This window comes from Electrophorus electricus, chromosome 1, assembly GCF_041902795.1.
Source record: "Electrophorus electricus isolate QZ-2024a chromosome 1, ASM4190279v1, whole genome shotgun sequence".
Classification (NCBI taxonomy): Eukaryota; Metazoa; Chordata; class Actinopteri; order Gymnotiformes; family Gymnotidae; genus Electrophorus; species Electrophorus electricus.
The window spans coordinates 13083822-13096151 of record NC_137497.1 but is presented as its reverse complement, the minus strand read 5'-3'; the positions used below and the strand labels follow the sequence as shown (position 1 = coordinate 13096151).

At 42.8% G+C, this 12330-nt stretch overlaps 2 protein-coding genes across 2 annotated transcripts in view; one reads left to right on the top strand and one right to left on the bottom strand.

Annotated features, from left to right (window-relative positions):
• Positions 1–12330, bottom strand: part of LOC145657102 (STING ER exit protein-like) — a 220255-nt gene that overhangs the window by 127905 nt on the left and 80020 nt on the right. The gene's annotated exons all lie outside the window — the stretch shown is intronic.
• LOC145651245 (NACHT, LRR and PYD domains-containing protein 3-like) overlaps positions 1–12330 on the top strand; it is a 36226-nt gene that overhangs the window by 3808 nt on the left and 20088 nt on the right. The window contains exon 3 of the mRNA XM_081696954.1: positions 6021–7812. Coding sequence (XP_081553080.1) covers positions 6021–7812 — 1792 coding nt within the window. The remainder of the gene's footprint in view (positions 1–6020; positions 7813–12330) is intronic.

The following is a 12330-nucleotide window of genomic DNA, read 5'->3' as shown; positions in this document are numbered from 1 at the left end:
CTCTTCATTAACACACTAAACACTGCTAGACACATCACCTCTCCCTGAGTGTTTCAGTACCACTTCATTAACACACTGAGCACTGGTAAACACATCACCTCTCCGTGAGTGTTTTGGCACCTCTTCATTAACACACTGAGCACTGGTAGACTCAACACCTCTCCCTGAGTGTTTCAGCACCTCTTCATTAACACACTGAGCACTGGTAGACACGTCACCTCTACCTTAGTGTTTCAGTACCTCTTCATTAACACACTGAGCACTGGTAGACACATGACCTCTCCCTGAGTGTTTCAGCACCTCTTCATTAACACACTGAGCACTGGTAGACACATGACCTCTCCCTGAGTGTTTCAGCACCTCTTCATTAACACACTGAGCACTGGTAGACACATCACCTCACCCTGAGTGTTTCAGTACCTCTTCATTAACACACTGAGCACTGGTAGACACATCACCTCTCCCTGAGTGTTTCAGTACCTCTTCATTAACACACTGAGCACTGGTAAACACATCACCTCTCCCTGAGTGTTTCAGCACCTCTTCATTAACACACTGAGCACTGGTAGACACGCCACCTCTCCCTGAGTGTTTCAGCACCTCTTCATTAACACACTGAGCACTGGTAGACACATTACCTCTCCCTTAGTGTTTCAGTACCTCTTCATTAACACACTGAGCACTGTTAAACACATCACCTCTCCCTGAGTGTTTCAGCACCTCTTCATTAACACACTGAGCACTGGTAGACACATTACCTCTCCTTTAGTGTTTCATTACCTCTTCATTAACACACTAAACACTGCTAGATACGTCACCTCTCCCTGAGTGTTTCAGTACCGCTTCATTAACACACTGAGCACTGGTAGACACGTCACCTCTACCTTAGTGTTTCAGTACCTCGTCATTAACACACTGAGCACTGGTAGACACATGACCTCTCCCTGAGTGTTTCAGCACCTCTTCATTAACACACTGAGCACTGGTAGACACATGACCTCTCCCTGAGTGTTTCAACACCTCTTCATTAACACACTGAGCACTGGTAGACACATCACCTCACCCTGAGTGTTTCAGTACCTCTTCATTAACACACTGAGCACTGGTAGACACATCACCTCTCCCTGAGTGTTTCAGTACCTCTTCATTAACACACTGAGCACTGGTAAACACATCACCTCTCCCTGAGTGTTTCAGCACCTCTTCATTAACACACTGAGCACTGGTAGACACATTACCTCTCCTTTAGTGTTTCATTACCTCTTCATTAACACACTAAACACTGCTAGATACGTCACCTCTCCCTGAGTGTTTCAGTACCGCTTCATTAACACACTAAACACTGGTAGACACGTCACCTCTCCCTGAGTGTTTTAGCACCTCTTCATTAACACACTGAGCACTGGTAGACACATTACCTCTCCCTTAGTGTTTCAGTACCTCTTCATTAACACACTGAGCACTGGTAGACACATCACCTCTCCCTTAGTGTTTCAGTACCTCTTCATTAACACACTGAGCACTGGTAGACACATCACCTCTCCCTGAGTGTTTCAGTACCTCTTCATTAACACACTGAGCACTGGTGGACACATGACCTCTCCCTGAGTGTTTCAGTACCTCTTCATTAACACACTGAGCACTGGTAGACACATCACCTCTCCCTGAGTGTTTCAGTACCTCTTCATTAACACACTGAGCACTGGTAAACACATCACCTCTCCCTTAGTGTTTCAGCACCTCTTCATTAACACACTGAGCACTGGTAGACACGCCACCTCTCCCTGAGTGTTTCAGCACCTCTTCATTAACACACTGAGCACTGGTAGACACATCACCTCCCCGTGAGTGTTTTGGCACCTCTTCATTAACACACTGAGCACTGGTAGACACATTACCTCTCCCTTAGTGTTTCAGCACCTCTTCATTAACACACTGAGCACTGGTAGACACATTACCTCTCCCTTAGTGTTTCATTACCTCTTCATTAACACACTAAACACTGCTAGACACGTCACCTCTCCCTGAGTGTTTCAGTACCGCTTCATTAACACACTAAACACTGGTAGACACGTCACCTCTCCCTGAGTGTTTTAGCACCTCTTCATTAACACACTGAGCACTGGTAGACACATCACCTCTCCCTTAGTGTTTCAGTACCTCTTCATTAACACACTGAGCACTGGTAGACACATCACCTCACCCTGAGTGTTTCAGTACCTCTTCATTAACACACTGAGCACTGGTAGACACATCACCTCACCCTGAGTGTTTCAGTACCTCTTCATTAACACACTGAGCACTGTTAAACACATCACCTCTCCCTGAGTGTTTCAGCACCTCTTCATTAACACACTGAGCACTGGTAGACACATTACCTCTCCTTTAGTGTTTCATTACCTCTTCATTAACACACTAAACACTGCTAGATACGTCACCTCTCCCTGAGTGTTTCAGTACCGCTTCATTAACACACTAAACACTGGTAGACACGTCACCTCTCCCTGAGTGTTTTAGCACCTCTTCATTAACACACTGAGCACTGGTAGACACATTACCTCTCCCTTAGTGTTTCAGTACCTCTTCATTAACACACTGAGCACTGGTAGACACATCACCTCTCCCTTAGTGTTTCAGTACCTCTTCATTAACACACTGAGCACTGGTAGACACATCACCTCTCCCTGAGTGTTTCAGTACCTCTTCATTAACACACTGAGCACTGTTGGACACATGACCTCTCCCTGAGTGTTTCAGTACCTCTTCATTAACACACTGAGCACTGATAGACACATCACCTCTCCCTGAGTGTTTCAGTACCTCTTCATTAACACACTGAGCACTGGTAAACACATCACCTCTCCCTTAGTGTTTCAGCACCTCTTCATTAACACACTGAGCACTGGTAGACACATCACCTCTCCTTGAGTGTTTTGGCACCTCTTCATTAACACACTGAGCACTGGTAGACACATCACCTCTCCCTTAGTGTTTCAGTACCTCTTCATTAACACACTGAGCACTGGTAGACACATTACCTCTCCCTTAGTGTTTCATTACCTCTTCATTAACACACTAAACACTACTAGACACATCACCTCTCCCTGAGTGTTTCAGTACCACTTCTTTAACACACTGAGCACTGGTAAACACATCACCTCTCCGTGAGTGTTTCAGTACCTCTTCATTAACACACTGAGCACTGGTAGACACATTACCTCTCCCTTAGTGTTTCATTACCTCTTCATTAACACACTAAACACTACTAGACACATCACCTCTCCCTGAGTGTTTCAGTACCACTTCTTTAACACACTGAGCACTGGTAAACACATCACCTCTCCGTGAGTGTTTTGGCACCTCTTCATTAACACACTGAGCACTGGTAGACACATTACCTCTCCTTTAGTGTTTCATTACCTCTTCATTAACACACTAAACACTGCTAGATACGTCACCTCTCCCTGAGTGTTTCAGTACCGCTTCATTAACACACTGAGCACTGGTAGACACATCACCTCTCCCTGAGTGTTTCAGTACCTCTTCATTAACACACTGAGCACTGGTAAACACATCACCTCTCCCTTAGTGTTTCAGCACCTCTTCATTAACACACTGAGCACTGGTAGACACGCCACCTCTCCCTGAGTGTTTCAGCACCTCTTCATTAACACACTGAGCACTGGTAGACACATCACCTCACCCTGAGTGTTTCAGTACCTCTTCATTAACACACTGAGCACTGGTAGACACATCACCTCTCCCTGAGTGTTTCAGTACCTCTTCATTAACACACTGAGCACTGGTAGACACATCACCTCACCCTGAGTGTTTCAGTACCTCTTCATTAACACACTGAGCACTGGTAAACACATCACCTCTCCCTGAGTGTTTCAGCACCTCTTCATTAACACACTGAGCACTGGTAGACACATTACCTCTCCCTTAGTGTTTCAGTACCTCTTCATTAACACACTGAGCACTGTTAAACACATCACCTCTCCCTGAGTGTTTCAGCACCTCTTCATTAACACACTAAACACTGCTAGACACGTCACCTCTCCCTGAGTGTTTCAGTACCGCTTCATTAACTCACTAAACACTGCTAGACACGTCACCTCTCCCTGAGTGTTTTAGCACCTCTTCATTAACACACTGAGCACTGGTAGACACATCACCTCTCCCTTAGTGTTTCAGTACCTCTTCATTAACACACTGAGCACTGTTAGACACATCACCTCACCCTGAGTGTTTCAGTACCTCTTCATTAACATACTGAGCACTGGTAGACACATCACCTCTCCCTGAGTGTTTCAGTACCTCTTTATTAACACACTGAGCACTGGTAAACACATCACCTCTCCCTGAGTGTTTCAGCACCTCTTCATTAACACACTGAGCACTGGTAGACACATTACCTCTCCCTTAGTGTTTCAGTACCTCTTCATTAACACACTGAGCACTGTTAAACACATCACCTCTCCCTGAGTGTTTCAGCACCTCTTCATTAACACACTGAGCACTGGTAGACACATTACCTCTCCTTTAGTGTTTCATTACCTCTTCATTAACACACTAAACACTGCTAGATACGTCACCTCTCCCTGAGTGTTTCAGTACCGCTTCATTAACACACTAAACACTGGTAGACACGTCACCTCTCCCTGAGTGTTTTAGCACCTCTTCATTAACACACTGAGCACTGGTAGACACATCACCTCTCCCTGAGTGTTTCAGTACCTCTTCATTAACACACTGAGCACTGGTGGACACATGACCTCTCCCTGAGTGTTTCAGTACCTCTTCATTAACACACTGAGCACTGATAGACACATCACCTCTCCCTGAGTGTTTCAGTACCTCTTCATTAACACACTGAGCACTGGTAAACACATCACCTCTCCCTTAGTGTTTCAGCACCTCTTCATTAACACACTGAGCACTGGTAGACACGCCACCTCTCCCTGAGTGTTTCAGCACCTCTTCATTAACACACTGAGCACTGGTAGACACATCACCTCTCCGTGAGTGTTTTGGCACCTCTTCATTAACACACTGAGCACTGGTAGACACATTACCTCTCCCTGAGTGTTTCAGCACCTCTTCATTAACACACTGAGCACTGGTAGACACATTACCTCTCCCTTAGTGTTTCATTACCTCTTCATTAACACACTAAACACTACTAGACACGTCACCTCTCCCTGAGTGTTTTAGCACCTCTTCATTAACACACTGAGCACTGGTAGACACATTACCTCTCCCTGAGTGTTTCAGCACCTCTTCATTAACACACTGAGCACTGGTAGACACATCACCTCTCCCTGAGTGTTTTAGTACCTCTTCATTAACACACTGAGCTCTGGTAGACACATGACCTCTCCCTGAGTGTTTCAGTACCTCTTCATTAACACACTGAGCACTGGTAGACACATCACCTCTCCCTGAGTGTTTCAGTACCTCTTCATTAACACACTGAGCACTGGTAAACACATCACCTCTCCCTGAGTGTTTCAGCACCTCTTCATTAACACACCGAGCACTGGTAGACACGTCACCTCTCCCTTAGTGTTTCAGTACCTCTTCATTAACACACTGAACACTGGTAGACATATATAACCTGTTACAGCTCAGCATACATAAGACAGTTAGTGCATAGGTAAAGCCTTGCACACACTCTGTGATTATGAACTAATGGAGGTAGCACTGACCAAAAAGAGAAGGCAAAGCAAAGCTGCAGAAAGTAAGAACTAAGATCCAGCTTGGTTCAGTTAAAGACTCATTGAGCCATTACAGACTGTTCCGTCTCATAACAATAATCAAAACTTTGACTCTCATTTGGAGTCTTTTTGATGTCTCCTTATTTGGTAGTACTACTGATAGTTATTCTACTCTACAGTGGTAAACAAACTTCAGAGAGAACATGATATAAAGTTAACATTTTGAAGCTACACTAAACAGGCACTTTCCTTATTCACAGGTTATATGAATCACAACTTTTTCTTCCCACTTTTTAACAGGTGGAGGAAAACATGATCTCATTAGTAGGAGAATGAAAATAAAATATAAGGAAAAATTTGAGAAGTTGTATGAGGAGGCTACAATAGAATGTGATCGTGTGCCTATAAAAGACACTTACACTGAAGTTTACATGATCAAAGGATGCACAGGAGGAGTGAATACAAAGCATGAAGTGAGACAGGTGGAGGACTTTTACCCCAAAACAGAAGAAACACCAATCACACTCAGTGACCTCTTCAAAGTGCAGTCTACTGAAAACAAGCATGGTACTAAAGTCCTGACATTGGGAATAGCTGGAGTGGGAAAAACAGTCTCTGTGCACAAGTTCATTCTTGACTGGGCTGAAGAGAAGTGCAACCAGGACATAGATTTCATCATGTACCTCCCATTTCGAGAGCTGAACTTGATAAAGGATGAAAAGTACAGCCTCTTAAAACTACTTCTTTACTTCCATCAAGAACTCCATTCTGGAGATGAAAAGGAGATATTAAATGAAAAATATCGGCTGCTTTTCATACTGGATGGACTGGATGAAAGTAGAATTCCTCTAGATCTTCATCAGAAGAAGGTATCTAATGTGAATGAAAAGACTACTCTTGATAAACTAATAACAAACCTCATAAATGGAGAACTGCTTCCTTCTGCTCTCCTCTGGATCACTTCACGACCTGCAGCAGTCAGTAAGATAAATGACCAATACTTTAACCCTGTTACAGAAATCCGTGGATTCAATGACCCACAGAAGGAGGAGTACTTCAGGAAGAGAATCAGAGATGAAGATCAAGCCACCACAATTCTCTCACACATTAAGACTGCAAGAAGCCTTCATATCTTGTGTCACATACCCGTCTTCTGCAGGATCGCAGCCACCGTGCTTCAGAAAATGCTGAAGGATGGTAAAGACATGAAAAATGCTCCCAAAACTCTGACAGAAGTGTATCTACGTTTCCTGATGTTTCTCACAGAGCAAATGACTGAGAAATACAGCACAAAGCAAAGCACTGACAATACAGTTCCATCCGAGACAAAAAGAGCAGAGGTGCTGGGTATCATGAAGCTTGGCAAGTTAGCTTTTCTTCAGCTCCAAAAAGGACGGCTGCTGTTCTATGAGAAAGATCTGAAAAAATGTGGCATTGATTTCCAAGAGGCTTTAGTGTACTCTGGAATTTGTACACAAATTTTTAAACAGGAGGGGAAGATCTTCAGCTTTGTGCATTTAAGCTTCCAGGAGTTTCTTGCTGCTGTATTTGTGTTCCTAACATTCAGGGATGAAGGCAACCCACTCCTTAAAACCCCACTGGAGAAAATGAAATGGAAGTTAAAACACAGACTGTGTGATCTGCTCAAGACAGCAGTAGATAAAGCCATGAGGAGTGAAAATGGACACCTGGACCTTTTCCTCCGTTTCCTCTTCGGCCTCTCACTGCAGTCCAATCAGAGGCTCCTGAGGAGTCTACACCCAGAACTGGACATCAAAGAAGAGAGTTTAGAGGAGACTGTGAACTACATCAAGAAAACCATCAAGAGAACAAAATCCTTTGAAGAGACTATCAATCTATTCCACTGCTTGAGTGAAATGAAAGACAACTCTCTGATAAGTGAAATACAGACCTCCCTGAACTCAGGGGACCTCTCAACACAGACACTCTCATCTGTACAGCGTTCAGCTCTGGTGTTTGTGCTGCTGATGTCAGAGGAGATTCAAGAGAAATTTGAGCTGAAGAAATTCAGGCCATCAGATAAAGGACTGAGGGAATTATTTCCAGTGTTGAAAAACACCAGGCGAGCTCTGTAAGTATCTTTTGGATTAATCATTTTAATTTTTAAAGGTTTTTATTACTGAAGCTCCTTCTGTAACTAATCAAATTATGTGAATGTATTTCTCAGTCAGAACAAACTGAACAATAGTTTTCATTTCCAGTGGTAAAAGGTTGTACTGTAAGTATATTTTGAATGGTAAACTTTGGGGAATGGCTTTTCTGACAGCAACAACATTAAAGAACAGACAAGCCTTTATCTTAAGAGCAGACCAGTGCATTCCAAAATGACTGCAGTGTCTTCTTACCAGTTGGAATGCAACACATGACTGTCATTCTGTAATTGAAATGTCCCACTGGTCTTGCTGGCAAACACTCAGAAAGCCACACTGAGTCAAGACACAGGAGTGTTCAGCAAGGAGCTCTGTATTTGTTTTAACAGAGACAGAGAATATATATACATTATGTGTGTGTGTGTGTGTGTGTGTGTGTGTGTGTGTGTGTGTGTGTGTGTGTGCGTGTGTGTGTGTGTGTGTCCAGGGATGGTTGGTGCTCTGTGTGTATGTATGTCCAGTGATGGTTGGTGCTCTGTGTGTGTGTGTGTGTGTGTGTGTGTGTGTGTGTGTGTGTGTGTTCAATGATGGTTGGTGCTCTGTGCATGTATGTCCAGTGATGGGTGGTGCTCTGCGTGTGTATGTATGTCCAGTGATGGGTGGTGCTCTGTATGTATGTATGTATGTATGTCCAGTGATGGTTGGTGCTCGGTATGTATGTCCAGTGATGGTTGGTGCTCTGTGTGTATGTATGTCCAGTGATGGTTGGTGCTCTGTATGTATGTATGTGTGTATGTATGTCCAGTGATGGGTGGTGCTCTGTGTGTGTATGTATGTATGTATGTCCAGTGATGGGTGGTGCTCTGTGTGTGTGTGTATGTATGTCCAGTGATGGGTGGTGCTCTGTATGTATGTGTGTGTGTATGTATGTGTGTATGTATGTCCAGTGATGGTTGGTGCTCTGTATGTATGTATGTGTGTGTGTATGTCCAGTGATGGGTGGTGCTCTGTCCTGTCTTAACCTCCTCCCCTTCCCCTGCACCCAGTGCAGTAACCCAGGGGTCTGTGGTTCTGATAGAGTAGCTGTGTGTAAACTGGCTGCTGCTTCTTTTTCAGCTTTCCTTTTTCAGGGAACACAGATGAGGGAACAACACTGTGTGTGTTGAAGTCACCACACTAGAGTGGGACAAGAAACTGAGCATGTACTTAAATGTACTGTAGGTTATGAGATCAAAGAATTTATGAGACAGGTGAGATGGGACAGGTGATATGGGACAGGTGATATGGGACAGGTGAGATGGGACAGGTGAGATGGGGCAGGTGAGATAAGACAGGTGAGATGGGGCAGGTAAGATGGGGCAGATGAGATGGGACAGGTGAGATGGGGCAGGTGAGATAAGACAGGTGAGATAATACAGGTGAGATGGGGCAGGTGAGATGGGGCAGGTGAGATAAGACAGGTGAGATAAGACAGGTGAGATGGGGCAGGTAAGATGGGGCAGATGAGATGGGACAGGTGAGATGGGGCAGGTGAGATAAGACAGGTGAGATAAGACAGGTGAGATAATACAGGTGAGATGGGGCAGGTGAGATGGGGCAGGTGAGATAAGACAGGTGAGATGGGGCAGGTGAGATGGGGCAGGTGTCTGGAGTTCTTTATTGTGAAAAAACTAAATGTATCAGACAAATAAACTCTAGTAACAGCCTAGCAGCACATGTAGCTTAAAGTAAAAACAAAAAACACTGCAAACAACACACCAGTGGTAAAAATTTTGAATTTATTTCACCAAGTACAAGTCTATTTATCATTCCAGTCACCATGTAGTAGTAAAGTTTAGTATTTACTTACCCAGTACAAGTTTATTTATCAGTCCAAACACCATGTAGTAGTAAAGTTTAGCCTGAAATGAGGTGAGGAATTGCTGAAGTACAGAAGAATTATTATTAGATAAAGCATAAAGAAACACTAACCAGGTAGAGAATTATCAATGTAAAGAACCAGACTAACCAAGATTGCAAAAGATAAGGCAATGAACAACACGAACCAAACATACCAAATGACCCAAGCATAACATTGAACACAGCAGAGCAGCAGTAACAGAGAGACAGTACACAGCACACAGCAGAGCAGCAGTAACAGAGAGACAGCACACAGCACATAGCAGAGCAGCAGTAACAGAGAGACAGCACACAACACACAGCAGCGCAGCAGTAACAGAGAGACAGTACACAGCACACAACAGAGCAGCAGTAACAGATACAGTACACAGCACACAGCAGAGCAGCAGTAACAGAGAGACAGCACACAGCACACAGCAGAGCAGCAGTAACAGAGAGACAGCACACAACACACAGCAGCGCAGCAGTAACAGAGAGACAGTACACAGCACACAGCAGAGCAGCAGTAACAGATACAGTACACAGCACACAGCAGACCAGCAGTAACAGAAAGACAACACACAACAGAGCAGCAGTAACAGAGAGACAGTACACAGCACACAGCAGAGCAGCAGTAACAGAGAGACAGTACACAGCAGAGCAGAATGTGTGGTGGAGTTTCTGACCTACTGAAGGCCATAATCATCTGTTCCTCATGTCTGTCATTACAAAAATCTTTAACCCTTTTCGCTGCCTCCCATAATCAATGTTAGTGGTTCAAACGATTTCCACAGTAAGTGCTCCAATCCAACTGTTGCTCTTCCAGGCACTTGGCTAGACAATAATAAATTAAGCACTTCAGCCAACAGATTCTTTTCCAAATCCTCCTTACTCTTTCCCTTAAGCTAAGATGAGGAAATGCAGCCTCAGCTTCATCTAAATTAAAACAGTCAGCTGATACAATTTAAGATTTATTGACTCTAGCCACTGCCAACGCTCCACACCTGCAGAGTTTCTATATATTTTCTCAAGTCAAAAATGTGTTCGTGCTCCCTGCATCTCACTTAACAAATCACTATCCATATGATTATTTTCTAATTTGCTTCGCTGAATTCCATCAATTATTAATATGTTGACTTAACCATAACTTATTTGAGTAAATTAAAAATTTACACTATTCCAAAATTCTATTAATCGCCACTCACATTGTTTATATTCTTATCCTGTAATACTTTAATCCCACCTTCTCCTACTGCTACAATTTTAATGTGTCTGTAATATGTACACTCTCTACTGCTGTAACTGTCACCGGTTTTATATACTGTACCTCCATCCGTTACTTTATTGTATTTATTACTAAAACCTCATTAATATATTTTGCGTGTATGCATTTTATAATTAGATGATATTAATCACGTTTAAACAGATCTGTCTGCGTATCCATTCACTTCCTTTAGTGATTAAAATGAGTGACCTCCGCCCTATACAACCATACCACAATAATCTTAATTATAACCTGAAAAAAAACTGTTATGCTGGTATGTCGTATATTTGTACGTTATTGTTGGTAATCAATTAACTTGCGATAGGCACATCAAGACAAACCGTTTTTACAGACAAAACATTGAACATTTATCTCTTAGTGCTGTTTTAGCTCTACTATTATTCTTTCTTCTCTTTTATTCTTTCTTTTATTCCATCTTCTTCTTTATTCTTTTTCTTCTCTGCACATTTTCTTTACTTTACTCATTGTGGCCACATGTAAACAAAAACAACTGGTACATACAACATTTAACTTTTATCTCTTCAGCACTTTTTTTCTCACCATTTTCCGTTTACAGAAAGATTTTTATGAAATCATTTTCATTTTCACTGGCTGGTTTTCTAACTATTACTCTTTTTTGCTATTTTTATATTTTATCATTCAATTCTCACTCTATGGACACTCTCAGTCAATTCTCAGTCTGCACTTTTAAGACGCCCAAGACCTACCACAAAACTCTGTGGACAAGGTCTTAATGCCACCTATGCAGAATGTTTCAAACAGGACTTCTGCTTACCTATAACGGTGCACGTGTGTGGATTCAGACCCTGGTCAAAGAACAACGCAGCTCTGGGTCATCTATCAGCTGGTGCTGATAACCCTACTGCTGACAGTGTGGGTGCGTTTGAAGAGAATAGCCGGTCCTGTCTTTATTCTGAGCTCAATATTACAAACGAGGCATAGTCCAGAATATGTCTAACAGTCACACACAACACATATTTTTATACAGTTTTCAGAAGTGATTATGTAATCACCCCACCTTCTTTACATACAAGTGTTTGACATCTCCACCACTATGTTCAAACATATATTATTCAATATATGCAAATTGCGATTCATCATTATGCAAGTTAAACTTGACACCATTATATCCCATTGGAAGATTTTTTTTAAACAAAAATGATCTCAACTCACACCACCAAACATCTGCAAGATGATGTGGCAGGTCAGTATCACTCTGCCCTTGTGGTAAGATAATGAACCTTACTTAGCCACAGAACTCTCAAAGAGGCTTTCAAGTCTTTTAAAAACAGAGATCTTTTTCAACACTAATGAAGTTATTTCTCCTGGGAACAGT